Raw genomic sequence first — 17372 nt, forward strand, 5'->3', positions numbered from 1 at the left:
GATAATAATTTTGAATTAATGATTTTGGTGAAATTGTTGAAAATTTGTTGGGACGTCACAGCAGACGTCAAACGAATTGTGGGTTTTATGCTACAGCAAAATCGTAAATCTTGTCGTGTAAGATGTGAATGAATGTGTCAAAGTTTCAATTCATATTTTATGCAGCATTTACGTACATTGACCAAGTTGGTAATTGGCCAAAAATTATATATTTGCAATTAGTTGTTAGCTGTGTGTTTAGATTTACATGTTCTTCTCTTCTTTCCCTATCCGATGTTTGTCATTAATGCATATTTGCCGGTGGTTTTGTTTCTTGATTTGTTGTTATCTTTGTAATGGTGGCGTTATCTGCAGTGTGCCAATGAAATTTACATGTAAGTATTTTAAAATTAAATGTGTATCTAATTTTATAGGAAATGACAAATTTAAGATTAAGGAAGATACTTTTAAATACCGCCAAGTGTGATGTATCAATGATTTTTTTTAGATTTTCCTGTAGTTGATTTCGAAACGAAATCAGAACTATTCTTAATGGATTCAAAATGGAAATAAAGAAATTTCTCTCTGCAGTAAGTTATCAGTATAAAGATCAAGAATTGCAGCAGTGTATTTGTTGATCACCATTCACAAATCCAGACGGAAACAATCTAGGGGTGTTCTTCTGCAAATATGTACCGACTCCCATAGAAAGGCCTGCTGGTGGTCTATAAAAAGATCTATCGGTATTTTACAGTAATGGTATCGGTATTTTACGTAATGGTCTTCTACCGATAAATCATCCTAAAGAACACCGCTACGCTAGAGGATCATGTAGTGCAATAGTGTGCCAGATTACAAATCAAATCCCGTAGTAAATTACATCACTAAAATAGTGGTTGGTGTCACTATTCACATACAATTAGGGGTTGTTTGTAATCAATGATAGCATCAGAACCTAGTCATCAACATCTTAACTAGAGGAAAAACCATATATCAATGGCAGGAAATAGCGCCAGATGACCGGTAGGTTTTGCTGAAGAAAACCAGAAGAATTGTCTTCTATAAGGATTAGTTCTTCGTAGAATGGGATATTCCTTAGGATAACATCTCGGATTCTTCTGAATTACATATGATTTCATATATCATGTAGGACAGGGTACAGCATCAACATCTACGCTAGAGGATAAACCATATATGAACGACAAGAAACAGCGTCACCCAAAGGCAAATGACAGAACTAAAATAGCAAAGACCTCAACCACTGCAAAATACAAGAAGTCGTTTTTTCTAGGCAACGTTAGATGTCAGCCCCAACATCAAGGAGAGGTTACAGCGGACCAATTATATAGATTGATGAAATATAACACTTTTTTATGAAACGAGACAAGGTAAGGCCTTCCCATAAAAGGGTCGAAATAGAAGACCAGTAAGATTCCATGGACAATTCCAGTAAAAGGGTCTTCGAAAATGATTTTTGGCCTCCACCAAACTCACCTACAGATTTTGGCGACAGGGACTATGTCGCTGCATGCTGCGTGAATACAGCCCCCAGTGAGTCGTCATCGGATTACGAAACTCCCTCGTCGTCCGATTATGAGACTCCCCCGCAGTCCCCTCAACAAAAAACGGCACATGCAGCCTTACACCAGCCATTGTTGTCTCAATCCCGGAAAATACATTTTTTTGCAATTTAATTACAATGGACTCCGAGGTAAGATCGAGAAAATGGTAGATTTCATGAGTCGATGGAATATCAAGGTCGCTGCGGTGCAAACCAAGCTCAACAACAACTGTAGCTTCCAACGTTTTGATGGTTACAACGTGCTAAGGAAGGATCGCACCAGAAGTGGATGTGTGGGATTAGCTTTCCTATTGCACCAGTCTGTCCAATACAGAGCTATCTCGCTTGAGCCTGTCTCTAATGACCCGTTCATGGAATGGGATAGCAGTCAGCTATTGAACTGCCGAGATAGAGCTGCTGAACGTATACTTCCCGCCAAGAAATAGCTGTATCTCAGATTACGTACCTAACATTAGCCCGCTTTTGGGGATCATAATCGAGTTCACCAATCACCTCTTCAGTGAACTGCTCATTCCTTCTGACGTTCGGGTAGTGGAAAGGATGTTCCGAGACATCATCACTGCTGAAGCCGCTCGCCATATCCCTGCTAGTCGAATACCTGAAGTAAGACTAAACTTCCCAGCAGTGGCGACGGGATTAGCAAATGAGCGTGATGAGCATCGTCGAACCAACCCCAATGACCCCAGAGTCAGGGAGCTGACACTAGAAGTTAACAGGCTGGTCGGCGAGCATAAGCGGAACGAGTGGTTAAATCATCTGAAGAGTTGCAACATTGGAGCCGGTATAGGTGAACTGTGGGCAACGGTTAAGTCACTTTCGAACCCTGGAAGAAGGGAAGATAGGACCTCAGTCACGTTTGCCGACGCTACGTTGACTGACCCGAAGAGGTGCGCAAGTTATTTCAATCGACAGTTTGTCGAGCACCCCGAGAGTGACAGGGCCAAGAGAAGAGTATTACGTCGGATCTCTTACGTCAGATCTCTTCCTGCCGAGGAGGAACCACCACAGTTTACAATGGATTATGTTGCCAATGCCATCAGGAACGTTAAATCATCCAAAACGTTGGGCCCTGATGGAATCTCCATGGTTATGCTGAAGCAGCTGGATGAGCCGGGAGTGGAGTATCTCACTAAAGTTCTCAACTTGTCGCTATCCACCCTCATTGTTCCCGAAGTCTGGAAAATGGGCAGGGTGGTGCCACTACGGAAGCCAGAAAAAGTGAATCGTACAGGCCGATTTCGCTTTTGTCGTCCGTAGCAAAGACCCTTGAGGCCTTAGTCCCAGAGCTCCGATTCACTCGCGAGTGAAAATTTGGGGGGAGTGGTAATTTTTTTTGGGTGCAATATTTTTGGTGGTTGTGGGGCAAGTTTATTTTGGGGTGGGATAAGTTTTTGTTTGGTGTTGGGGAGGGGGCAAGTTTCCCCCCCTTAATTTGCTCGAATTCGAGAAGAGTTTCACTCGCGAGTATTCGGAGCTCTGCTTAGTCCTCCCCAGTATCAAAAATAGCTAACAAGTTGCCGATCAACAGCATGGATTCCGTACAGGATGACAACTACGCTGCACGCCATTACCAAATATGTTTGTCAAGGACTCAACTAGAGACAGCCGTGTGATAGAACAGTGATGGTGGCGCTTGACTTATCAAAAGCCTTTGATAAAGTCAGGCACTCCACGCTGTTTGAGGACATTGAGCAGACAACCCTCCGGCCAAGCTTGAAACGTTGGATAGTCAATTATATGTGTGGACGCCAGTCGTACGTGGAATTCTGGGACAAGAAGTCAAAACCCCGTAAAGTGAAACAGGGAGTTCCCCAAGGTGGGATGATATCTCCGGAACTGTTTAACCTCTACGTCTGCTGTTTTCCGCCCCCTCCAGACGGCATCGAGATCGTAACGTATGCGGATGATTGCACGATCATGGCATCAGGTACCTATCCTGATGACATCTGTGAGATACTGGACAACTATTTAATCGATCTTACCACCTTTTGCCACTCGAAGAATATGCAGATTTCCGCCACAAAATCTACAGCCACTTTGTTCACCACATGGGCAGTATTGAAGAGAATTGAATGTTGTGGTCGACGGTACCAACATTCCGACCACAAACTGCCCCAAAATTTAAGGCGTCACATACGACACTACTTTCAAGCTGTGCGCACGCCACAGCTATCTGCGACAAACCGAAAAGTAGGAACAAGGTCCTCAAGTTCCTAGCCGGCAGCACTTAGGGTGCAGATAAAGAAACCTTGTTGACCACATATAAAGCGATAGGTCGGTCTGTTGTAAGCTATGCGGCGCCAGTTTGGTCCCCGGGACTATGTAATACGAATTGTAAAAAGATTCAAACCTGCCAGAATGCCGCCCTGAGAACAGCAACAGTGTGCCTCCTCAAGTCTTCAGTGGACCATCTACATCAGGAGGCAAAGATTATTCCAGTAAAGCAACACAATGAGATTCTTTCGTTTCAGTACTTTCTTGGGTGTTACCGTGAGAACCATCCCAATCACCATTTGCTGGCTAGGCCCGACACATTCAGGCATATCAGTAAGGATATTCATGCTCTAGAGAGGGAGGTCCAACCATATAGGAGAGAACCCCTAGATCAACAGGCATATCAAGCACACCCGCCTGCACACATAAGGTCTTGGGTTCGATTGCCCGGCCATACAACATCAAACATTTTTCAACGCTTGCAAAATACCCCTCAGTAATGTTGGCGACATTTCCTGAGTATTTCAGACATGTAAAACTTCTCTACAAAAAGTGGTGCCTTAGACACGCCGTTAGGACTCGGCGATAAACTGTGGGTCCCATATCATTGAGCTAATATGAATCGAGGTGCACTCATTGATATGAGAGAAGTCTCCCTTGTCCCTTATGGGATGTTTGTGGAACAATTATAAAGTCCTCGAAATACATCCCCCATCTATCGCAGCTGAGGAGCGTCAGCTGCCACGACAAACTAGAGTAGTTTTGGCTCAACTACGCTCAGGATATTGCAGTCGCCTAAATTCTTATTGGGCGGAAATCGACCGCGCTGTGCAAGACATCTGCCCAGTATGCGGCATGGGCCCGCACGACACAAAACACCTTTTCAACTGCCCAGCCAAACCTACTCATCTAACTCCAGTGGATCTGTGGTTACATCCCATGGAAGCAGCCACTTTCCAGAGCCAGATTGAACAGAGGAACGAACATGCAAACATAATAATAAACACTGTTACAACAACAACAGATTTAGGCTATTTTGCAAGTCAGAGATTGTTCCCTTAAAGAAAACCAGTAAAAGGATCTTCTATAAGATCGTTGGCTTTCATTAAACTGCCCCACAGACTTTCGTAAATTTGCAAGTCAGAGATGCGAACTGCTGTAGGAATAATAACTGACAGCATTAGGCCAAGAACTTGTAAGTAAGATGGAACCAATATTTATTTTTGGACGATGAGAAAATGTGCATGGTGAGAAGATAGGGACGATTGAGATATTAAGCAAAGACTATTAGGTGAATCTTTCCACCTAAACTGTTGTCCGTTTTTCCGGAATGTGCTAATGGCTCTGGGGAATGTGGTCTAAGGCATCTCAAATCTGATTCTCTCACTTGGACGTTAAAATCATCATTAACCAGCCTACGTTCTTCAATATTTCTACTCTACGTGCTATACTTTATAGTATACACACTTCTTCAACTATAAATCTTTCTTATGTGTATTCCTATATATATACATATTTAGAATGAACACAATGAACCTATCGTCTCAGAGTAAAGCATAACGTAACCTGGAACAAAATATTCAACCCCTCCAGTAGATCTTAACAATTTCAACACGTTGGTGGATGACATTTCAACAGTTAAAAGAAATTTGGGATTTTTGTCGTATATGTGCTGCCAAAAAAACTGATACATATATTTGCAAACTATGATGTACTATGTCGTATACGTACTGACAGTTCCAATACGTCACAATGTATTGTTGAGGAATCTAGCAATTGTGCTCACTTAATTGTACGAACTTTGTAAGGCCATATTACACTGTTTAGGGTAACTAATTATTATGGAAATGGATCATAGCAAAACTATTTGGATCAGGAATTTTAGTATCACATGTCCCATAAAAATTCGTCATTATGTTTTTGCCTCTTTTTCTTTTTTTAGCAAATTTGATTTGTTTAGCTAATTCTGTTGATATCTATGTCATTTGTTTATGTGGATTTTGTGAGTTAAACATAAAATGTAGTATTTATTACCCCTCTCCTTTCTACCGTGACACTTTCGAGATTTTTTGTTTGGTAGTTTTACAATATAAAGGTATATCGTATAGAAAAATAGAAATATCATCACAAATCCAGGGATTTCGTCGTCCACATGTTAAGCAAATTTTTCATAAAATATCTTTCTAGAACAAAAATTTCTATTCTGTGCTCCAAAAATAATTCTAGCTCATTTGGTATTATGTCGCTGCTTCATCTTTCTACACACAAAAAAAAAAAAACCAAAAAAAAAAAAAAATTTATTAACTTGGTAAAATTCCAAAAGTGCAATACTTTTTCTATTTTATTCGAAATATTTTTGGATTTATATGATTTGTTTGTCTTTGGCGTGTGTTTTTGTGTGTTTCTCTCTATGAGTTTTGTATTGTTTTGAATTGTGGGGGCTTCTAAAAACAAAAGACTTTTGGAATATTTGTGGCTAATATGCACATAGCAAATTTCGTTTTGTTTCCACTTCGTCTGTGTCTCCTTCTTCTACATAATTTTGATTGTGAAAATCATCAAAGTATTTTAAGAAATTTCAAATAGCTGACTTTTTATGAAATTTTTATTTATTTATTTTCTCGTTGCTTGATTCTTGCAAAATGTTTGTTCAAACTTTGCAATTGAGAATAATGATACGACGACCTTGACTGTGAATTTAAAGAGTAAATGTTCTTCGTTTTGGGGTTTTAAATATGTTCTGTTGGATGGAGTAGGGATAATATTGTAAAATATTTTAGGCACATCACAAACAGAAGAAATATTCCAGCATTATTTGTTTCTAATTTTTTTTTCTTTTTTGGCATTACTAAAAATTAATAATAATAGAACAAAAAACATAAAATACGTATGCTAACTAATTTAATTAATTGAGCTATCATAACCTATGTGGAGTTGTATTGAAAAATTATATCTAGCAAAATCTCATACATCCAACCAATCGTTTCACTGGTTGTTCTTCAGCTCATCAGAAGTACATTTTTTCAAAGTTATTAAAATTTCTTTGCCATTATTTTTCAACTCTATTAATAAAATTATATATGTTAGAGATATTATTAATTTCCTGTACTTACCATTGTGTTATCAAACACCTGCATTTTGTTAGGGTTGCGATTCTTTCCGTGTAGTTAAAATCCTTCTAATGGAAGTGAAAAAAAGAGAAACAAATACATAAGTATTTTCACTTTGTTTACAACGCGGCACTAAACAATATTTATTTAAAATTATATTTAAATTTTTCGTATAATTTGAATAATTTCGTCGTTTATAGTTCTTATAAGTTCACATATTTCATTTTTAAATTTTGTTTATTAAATATTTTACATTAATTTCAAGCAATGTTTTGTTTTTTTTTTTTGTAGAATCAATGAGCGACAAGTTGCTTGACCATATTTCGTATACGTATTGACAGTACTTATACATCTACATAGTGAAACTGGTTAAGGTATTTGAAAAATTTAATAAGAAAGACTTGTAGTGTGTTTTATGTTTTCAAGTTCTTTACATTTTTATATTTAACGTCCTTTAACTTAAATTCTGTCAAATTTTGGTAATGATCGGACAATCCGAACAGAAGTTATAAACAAATATTGACTTAGCATAGTACTGAAGTTCAAAAAAGTTCCCAAACTTTGAGAGCTTCTCCTGCAAAACTCACTTTTTAGACTTAGCATACTATTATTTGGAGGTGTCGATATGTAATATAATAAAACATATGTATGTTCTCTCAAACATCCCAGAGATGACAAGGGAGACTTCCCCAATATCTACGAGAGCTGCACGATTCATATTAGCACAATGATATGTGACCTGCTTCTTGCAGTCGAGTACGAACAACGTGTGCTAAGTACAACTGGGTGAAATACATAGCCTACGTCCTGATGCCTACATTACGCTGATGGGTATTTTCTTGTTTGTTTTTCAAGGGAGTGGGTTCAAACACCAGCCTGGCTCAAAATTAGTAACAGATTATTTGAGGCTATGAAGTTGTTCTCTTGCATTGTATACCTTCCTGAGCGTCGATAAATGCAGGTTTTTCCTGAGACGCTAGTATTTTGTCACCACAGTAAATGTCTGGGCTGGGTATCCTGCCTAGTATTGCTGCTACTCTAAATTTTCGTATACTTTTTGGCGAATGCTCATACGTCTAGGTGACACCTGTTGTCGCATTGGCATTGACAACACTTCACTACCTCCTGTAAAGGAATTTTTTGATCAGAAGAAGTTTGTTCAATTTAATCAAAAAATTTGTTTACAGAATAACAAAGTTTTTAAGGCTGTAATGTCTAAAGTCTTTACAGTACAGATTATACACGTAACTACATGTTTAATGGGACAAGCATTACACAAAATACCTACGGGCGAAGAACTGAGTTATAGCTCCTGTGGGTTACTAACAGTAGCTTGGTTAAACTGGTGAAAATTTTGCCTCCACAATGTAAAGCGGGCAGTAACACAATAATCCACTCAAGGAACTGTTTCATTGCTTTAATTATGACACTTCTCGGAGCTCTTGAAGTGTATTGAGACTCCACGCAACTATACCCGACCGAAGATAAGACGATAAGACCTGAGATTTGTTCTAAGAATGCCTGGAATATCATGGAGAAAACATTTTGCCTCCAAAGGGAAAATCGCCTATGAGGAACAAACATTGTTTCGAAATCTGCTTCGTTGGGGTGAGAATTCGTCCCTGATGGAGTATAAGTAAATCACGGTAGCAAAATCGTAACAGGATATTCCGCTCAACAAAGTGTTGATCATTCTAGGCTCCCGTGCGTCGACAGAAGGCAATACCAGGTATTTTGGTAACATTCTATTAGAACGCCTAAAGAGAATAAGCCATTTTACCCCGCAAAATGTCCAACCCGACAGAAATGAAGAAACCTTTTAACCCCACAATGAATATTGACATGAAAATTAGGCCCCTTTTTGATTGAGATGAACTTGGCCATTCTGTCGTAGATGAATGGCTGGACGCCAATCGAGTCGAATAACAATCATTGATTCATTGATACACCCATAAAGCAAAGATGTACAGATCGAACAGATCAAAGTATTTTGGCACCCATAATATTAGCACCCTGGCACCGAGTCCACCACTCCATTCTTCTGCTATATAATAGAAGACTACAGTAAAATGTCTACAAGGTAGTATCTTAACACAAAAAAACTATACAATAAAAGATCGTTAGGCCCTACTAAAATTATGGAAGTCCTCAACAAGGAATTCAGTCCATTGTTGGTCTGTAGGCCTATTGTCCAAAGAAGTCCAAAAACAGGCCTTGAAAAGGTCTTCTGCCCATAAAAACCTCATAGACCCTAGGAAGGTTTTCTGTTAATTGAACTCTTTATACCGTTAGAAGGTATCTTCACCACAAAAGACCTATAGCAGGCTAAGGTCAACCCCCCATAGACGATCTTTAGCAGGTTCCCCACCGATAAACACGTATTCTGTACATAGAAGACTCAGCAGGACTTCTTCGCATAGAAAACTCATTAGGTTTTCGGTCTAAAGAAGATATCGTCTTCTTCTGTATAAAGAAAACACCTTTTAGGTCTTCTGTCTATAGAGAACCCTTAGCAGTGCTTTCAAGAAGGTCACTAATTTATAGAATATCTTTAAAAGGTGATATTTTCGTAGACCTTTAAGAGCTCATCCATCCATTGAAGACCTTTAGCGGGTCTCCTATCCATAGAAGACTTTTAGCAGGTCTTTTGTCCTTAAAGACCCTTTGCAGGCCGTCTTTAACAAGGTACACTATCTATAGAATGCCTTTAACAAAGAGTTTCCATAGAATATCTTCGTAGTTCTTTGCAATCTCGTTCAATTGAACGATCCGGATCACTATCTCGTTCAATGGATATCGGTAATTTCTTTGAAAAAACTGCGTATACTTAACTTCACACGTTGGTTTTTATGATGTTACTCATTCGTCATGGAACGAGGACCTTTAGCTGGTGTTCTCTGCATACAAAACTCTTAGCTGGCTGAACGAGGACAGTGATCCGGGTCGTTCAATTGAACGAGATTGCCCAACTCTACCTTTAGCTGGTGTTCTGTGCATACAATACTCTTAGCTGGCCTTTTGTCTATTGAATACATTTAGCAGTCCACCTTACCTTCGAAGACTTTCTTCCGTATACAGAAAACCTTTACTAGGTCTTCTATCCATAAAAGACCGTGTGCAGGTATTCGCCAATAGTAAAGTGCTGGTATGCCTGCGAAAACTCCTTAAAATGAACATCTGTCTCTAATTGACAATTATCAGTTATTTCAGTCAAAGGTTTTCCCCCTGAAGACGACCTTTGACATGCATTTTGTTCATAGAATATCATTAGAAGGTATTGCGTCCTTAAAAGTTAAGAAGAGGAATTTGTCCACAAAAAGGTTTTTTAAAAGCCTTCCTTTAATAGAACATCTTTTTACCTTAGAAGTTCTTTAGACTCTCGCAATTTCGTCCTCATAAAAGAGTTCGCGCCGTAAACTATTTTTGTTAGGTCTTTTGTCCATAGAATACCTTTTTATAGAACACTTTTCGCAGGTTTCCTTTCCCTAGAAGACCAATAAAAGGTCCACAATAGAAGTCCTGAAGCAGGTCTTTCGTCAACAGAATACCTTTGGATGGCCTTCTGTGCATAAAAGTTCTTTAGAAGGCCTACTGTCTAAGATTCGTTGGAAGGGTAAATACGATAGAAGCTTTTAAGAAAGTATTCTATTCACAAAGTCTCCCGCCGATAGACGTCAAGAACAAGGGAAAACTTCTCTCATATTTCGTACAGTACGACCTTTTAGTTAGCTAGTTGATATAAAACCACTTCTTTCTTGTTCATTCCTAAAGTTAGGTCGAACATACTACGCACCACTTAAGCGGCGTTCACACCATCATTCAAAATTGATGAAATAATTCTTCAGCTAGACTTTGATATTAACGATATAGACCTCGATCAATGTGTAACAAAAAACATTGTTCCACAACATCCCATACGGGACAAGGGAGACTTCTCTCATATCAATGAGTGCACCCCGATTCATATTTAGCTCAATGATATGGGACCTACTGTTTATCGCCGAGTCCGAACGGCGTGTCTTAAGGCACCACTTGTGGAGAAGTTTTTCAAGGCTGAAATACTCAGGCTGAAATACTGAGAGGTATTTTGCCACCGTTGAAAAATGTTTGTTGTTGCCTGGCCGGGGAATCGAACCCCCGACCTTCTGCGTGCAAGGCGGGCGTGCATACCATGCATACCCGTTGGTCAATGTGTACTATACTTTATATGGAAGTCTTTCATAGCTGAAATACTCTGAAGAAAATTTTGATGTCGTGGTCGGGCCTTAATCCACTGATCTACTATGTGCAAGGCTTTTCATTGTAGCAAGGTGGCTCCCGGTCTCTTTTTCTGTCATAGAATAGTTTTAGAAGGTCTTTGCTATAATAATTAGTGGAGTAGCATTTTCAACAATTCTTTTAAGCCTCAGTTCACTTTAACTAAAAAAATCCATTTATCCCTCCTTAGAAATTGTATTTTTTAAGATACGATGGCGAGGCAGTAATGCAACGATATGTCGTTCATATTTCGCAATAATATTTGAGATTTCTGTAGATATATTTTGGTTATTAAACAAGCCCAGCCGTGTACAATTTTACAAAAAATGTCGCAATATCTTTAGTAGGGCTTTGAAATGGTTTCACATTCTACTGTTGGCGTCTCCCTACTTTTGTTCTGTCTCATTGCTCCCACATGGAATATTTTTTAAGGAAAGAAATTTATATATATTTCAAATTAAATATTTTTGTATTAAAATATTTTTTCTGCGTGTGTTTTTTTTAAATTTAGAAATATTTTATTTTTACTTTTTTTGATTTATTAAATTTTAAATTTTTTAATTAAATTGTTTTTATATTTTTTTTACTCTCAATATAATAAAATAATATGCTTTTAAATTTTAAAATAAATATTTTTTTTTATTTTTTATTTCAAATGGTTATTTTTTAATTATTTTCAACTAATTTTTTATTTAAATTTCTCATTTTATTTAGAATTGTATTATTTTCAATATAATACATTTATTTATTTTCGAATTTAAATTCAAAAATAGTTTTGTTTCTAATTTAATTTTTAGAAAAATTTAAAAATAAATTATTTTCGAAAAAATTTTTAACTATATATATGTCTTCATTTTATTTAAAAATAAATTATTAATCATAATATGTTGTCTTTTTAATTTTGATATAATTTTTTATTGAGTTTATTATCACTTTTTTAATGTCACAGTTATTTGAGTTTCTGGAATTTTCGAATTTCCATTTCATTTGCTTTTTCGTAAATCACTTCAAAATCACCTTTCACTCGATAAAAAAAGAACAGTGAAAATAAATTTCACTCGATTTCGTTTAGTTCAAATTTTATATCTAAAAATTTAATGAAAATTGTTTTCGTATCGTTTTTATTTTATTTTTTATCGTTAGAAGGATGTCTTGCGAAAAAAGACGATTTTCACGTTATGAATCGCGTCGTTCAACTGAAATGACCGATTTTTTTCTTTGCTGTGGGTTGTGTGGACGATGATGTTGTTCAGCGTTGAGGTAAAGAAGAACTGCCGCCAACAGAGACAACAACAACACCACATTGGATAGATGATGAAGCGGCGGCAGCGGATGCCGCTTATACATTTGTTTGACGTTGTTCTTCTTCTTGTTGTTGTTGGTGTTTTGTTTTTTTGGCTACACAATGATCTTTCTAGTTAGAAGACATATGAATGTTGTACATAATTTGACACAACAACAACAACAAATACATATTTTCTTCTTTTCGATCAGCCGGCACGTATTCAGTAGCAACAAAATTGTGTTGTTGCTGATGCTGTTGCCGGTGACGGCTTTGCGTAAATTTTGTCGTTGAATTTTTTTTGAATTATGTTGTTTTTGCTTCTTACTGTGTCTTTCGAATGGAGACCCATTTTCATGTCAAGTTATATTTATTTTAGACTTTTTTATAAATTAGTTTTTTTCTTTGTAATTTTCATTTTTTTCACATTTGAAAATGAAGAAGAAAAGTCTTAGATTCTCAATCGTTAACATTGTTTTCTTTTCATTTTCGAAACACTTAATTGAATATTTTGTAAGACATATTGCAAAGAACACAAGCTCGTCATTTTTTAAATGTCACTAACAGTTTATAGTTGGCCTGCATGGATATGTCCGTGTGTATGTGTGTTTGTGGTTGGTTGTTCATTCACAGAGTTCAGCAGAATTTGTTTCGTTCTCTATCAATATTTGAAAGAAATTCAAGAAATGTAATTTATAGTTGTTCATTGGGTCACTGATGTGGCTGGAAATAGATGCACTTCTTTGTACCTGGGAAATGCACAGTTAGAAGGAAAATTATGTGACAATATTTTTAAGAAAATTTGCTGAGGAGAACCATGGTGCAGAGTGGAATTCGTTTCTATTATTAGCCGAATCTTATGGAACCTATTCTTTATCTACGAGACTGAATGGCAGACAATAAAAATCTGAATTCTTGAACTAAAGATAAATATTTTAATGATTCGTGTTCGGCAGGTAATATTTTCAATTAAAATTCCTCGAATGCTGACCATTGGGCCAACTTTTGAGTTTACAATAAAATATAAAAAATAATAAAAGTTAATGAAAAGGCACTCAAAGTTAAATTTAAAACAATAAATAAAAAAAATAATAAATATATTTTAGGGATTTTGATTTAGTTCTGAGATTGACTAAAATGAACCACTCCTTCATGTAACTCCACCACAAAGTTCAAAAACTTATGATCAGGTGAAGTTGTAGAATCTTTTTTATATTTTTTACCATTGCACTATAGGTATTTTGCCCTGTTTTTGAGACAAAAATTAATAACAGCGGAATTAAAGGATTTTTTAACTTTTTAAATTATTTATGTGTAAAAGTGTGATAAAACAAAGATTTTTGCAGATAAATTCGGATATAAGGAACAACGGTTATAAGCAACTACGTATATAACGAACAAAGCTATTTTTTCCAATGTCATTTTCATTAGTTTTCTTATACACAACAAACTGATGACAACGATAACGGTAGTAAGTAACACAAATTTTGTCCCCGCGACTAGATTTTCCAACTAATTGTTACTACAGTTTTGTATATTTTTTGAATATACGTTAATGAAGCCGAGTTTAGTACTCCTTTAAACCGTATCAATGATTAATATGTAATAGAGAGATAAAATAAAGCTTACTACTGCCGCACCGTTTACAGAAAACCACGGATATACCGAACAATTGTCGCCATTACTTATTTTACTTGCATAAAATTGTAAACAACAATATTTTTTACATTTATTATTTATTTCCTCAAACCAAACTTCCACAATTTTATGACTTTTTATTGAGAAGTAACCTAATAAAATCTCATATATATCAAAAAACGGGTAAAATCGGGTTTTGAAACCTAGTAATACCATTGCAGAAGACTTTCAGTAATGTGTTCTAGGTGGTAAAATCACGGCCAAACACTGCCAATTTAGTATCAGTCTATATAAAGTGAGTTTAAGAAAAATAAAATATTTATTTCTGACTTTTTGTGTGTTTTGGTCGCTACCCAAATTGTTTAAAATAAATTATATATTAAATAAATTCCTCTCGCAATTGCCAATCTATTCCATTTTACATATATTTGTGTTTGGTTTATTTTTCCGCGATTTTAAATACATTGAAATATGCCTTACAATATATATTTTTTTTTAATTCTTCTTCGAAATTCTCACTTTGACCGCAATATAAACCGCGATAATGACGCTATTTTGAATAATATCATTCATATTAATAAATTTTGACACGTTCTTTTTTCAATGCCAACTAAAAAAGTATTATTATTTAAAGTTGCAAAATCGACTTTTTGCCTCAAAAACAGGGCAAATTACCTATAGTGCATTGGGCCAACTTTTGAGTTTACAATAAAATATAACAAATAATACAAATTATGAAAAAGCACACAAAAAATTTATTTTTTTTTTTTTCAAAATAGTCTGGCTTAATCCCATTGTTGTTGTTTTAATATTTTAAAACAACTATTTTATTAGTGGAAAAGATTTGGCATTGCTCGCCAAGGGGTAAGGCAGGGAATACTATAGTTTCGGTTGGTCTGCTTTACAGCAAAAACAACACACGTCGTGCCAGTGTTTTCAATTTGAAGCATTGTGGCGTTTTTTTAATTGGGATAGCGTTTGCAATTTTGTTTTTTCAAAATAGTCTGGCTTAATCCCATTGTTGTTGTTTTAATCTTTTCCACTAATAAAATAGTGGTTTTAAAATATTAAAACAACAACAATGGGATTAAGCCAGACTATTTTGAAAAAAAAATTGCAAACGCTATCCCAATTAAAAAAACGCCACAATGCTTCAAAACAATAAATAAATAAAAAATAATAATAAATATATTTTAAGAATTTTGAACGAGTTCGGAGATTGACTAAAACGATCCACTTTTTCATATAACTACTCCATAAAGTTCAAAAACTCATGATTAGGTGAAATTGAAGAATCTTTTTGGTATTTTTTTTTACCGAAGGTAGTCTTTGTGGCGGGTGACGTAGTGGATGAAATATGGTTAGTCGGTAAAGTAATATCTACCTAAAACAAGTAAAAAGTATCAGTCGGCTTTGCCGACAGAGCTATACCCTCAGTCTGTGTGAATTGAAACACCCTTTTCCCCAAAAAAGTATGCATTTAAATGGAAGGTACTTACACCTGGGAAGTTTTTGCGAATTTTGAAACTACAATGTTCATAGATGAGAAAAATAAAAACAAAATCGCCGGAGCTCATTTAAAACTAATCTCGATCAAATTTGTACGGTTTTTTAGGTTTTTATGATTTTGCTTGGAAACTGCGAGCCCTATCGAAATGAGACTAAAGAAAATATTGTAGCAGAGAAAATTCTATACAACCTTTTTTCTTAGTCCCATTTCGATAGGACTTGCGGTTTCCAAGCAAAATCGTTAAAACCTAAAAAAATCTACAAATGTGAGCTTTGACAACGATTTGTTTAAAAATCCCTCCAGCGATTTTTTCTTGTTTTTAGATTTTTCTCAGCTATGAACACTGCTGTTTCTTTGCCTATTACGGAAAATAGTAGTACTAAGAATTTGTTTGTCAAAAGTCCTTTTTAGAGTCGAATATTGCATGGAAGTTGTGGCCTTTTGAAAATCACATCTTATGGGAAAATGGTACGTGTACCACGGTGCTCCTGAACCAAATTTAAGTTCAAGGTGCTTACACTTGGGAAGTTTTTGCGTGTTTTGAAACTACAATGTTCATAGACGAGAAAAAATCGCCGGAGCGCTTTTTAAATAAATCGCGGTCAAGTTGACACTTTTAGGGGTTTTTTAGGTTTTCACCGCAAGTCCCGTTGAAATGGTACTAAAGAAAATGTTGTAGCTATTACAATTCTCTAAAAAATTGACTTTTATGATATCTTCATAGTTTTTACCGTTAATGGGATATAGAAGTTCAAATTAGGACAATAGATTGACTGTATCGCCTCCTTATAAAACAGTGTCATGACTACAATTTCCCAACTTAAACTTATATATTTCAAAAATGGTTCAACCTAGGAAAAAGATACGAAAGCCAATCTTGTAAAGAATTTTTACAGCCACAACATTTTCGTTAGTACCATTCCGATAGCACTTGCGGTTTTCAAGCAAAATCCTGAAGACCTGAGAAGGAAATCTGAAAAATTGATCTGAACTGAATGCATTGTCCCAATTTGAACTTCTATATCTTAATAACGGTAAAACCTACGAAATTATCATAAAGGTCAAGCTTATAGAGAATTTTCATAGCTACAACATTTTCCTTAGGCCCAATTCGATAGGACTTTCTGTTTCCAAGCTAAATCGTTAAACCTAAAAAACCCATAAAGTGTCAACTTGAACCGCTATTTATTTAAAAAGCGCTCCGGCGATTATTTTTGTTTTTTAATTTTTCTCATCTACGAACGCTATAGTTTCAGAATCTGCAAAAACTTCCCAGGTGTTGGCACCTTCCATTCATTTTTATTAGCAAACATGCCATTATATTAGGAAACATGGACTTGCTTACGAAAAACATCATATCGCTGTAAACATGGCTACTACACCTTTTTCAGATGTAATTCGAATTATTTTAATTGTAATTCGTAACATTTTATTTGTAATTCGAGAATTCCATTTGTAATTCGAATTATTCCATTTGTAATTCGAATGATTTCATGTGTATTTTCAAATAAAATAATTCGAATTACAAATGGAATAATTCGAATTTCAAATGGAATAATTCGAATTACAAATGGAATAATACGAATTTCCAATGGAATAATTCGAATTAAAAATGGAATAATTCGAATTACAAATAGAATAATTCGAATTACAAATATAATATTTCGAATTACAAATGGAATAATTCGAATTACAAATGAAATGTAAACATGGCTACTACACCTTTTTCAGATGTAATTCGAATTATTTTAATTGTAATTCGTAACATTTTATTTGTAATTCGAGAATTCCATTTGTAAT

The 17372-nt window shown here is 35.7% G+C and overlaps 1 protein-coding gene across 2 annotated transcripts in view; it reads right to left on the reverse strand.

Moving 5' to 3' along the window:
• The window catches only part of LOC141387421 (D-beta-hydroxybutyrate dehydrogenase, mitochondrial), a 28920-nt gene extending 16496 nt beyond the window's left edge, over positions 1 to 12424 (reverse strand). Inside the window, exons 1-2 of one of the 2 annotated variants that reach the window (XM_073957075.1) lie at positions 12160 to 12424; positions 6889 to 6953 (exon numbers count right to left, since the gene is read on the reverse strand). In XM_073957075.1, coding sequence (XP_073813176.1) covers positions 6889 to 6912 — 24 coding nt within the window. In that variant the 5' untranslated portion in view covers positions 6913 to 6953; positions 12160 to 12424. The remainder of the gene's footprint in view (positions 1 to 6888; positions 6954 to 12159) is intronic. The other variant, XM_073957076.1, reaches the window with a different exon arrangement.
• Positions 12425 to 17372: the final 4948 nt, after the last annotated feature.

Source organism: Musca autumnalis, unplaced genomic scaffold, assembly GCF_047663935.1.
Source record: "Musca autumnalis isolate F117 unplaced genomic scaffold, ASM4766393v1 scaffold_5, whole genome shotgun sequence".
NCBI classification, from domain to species: domain Eukaryota; kingdom Metazoa; phylum Arthropoda; class Insecta; order Diptera; family Muscidae; genus Musca; species Musca autumnalis.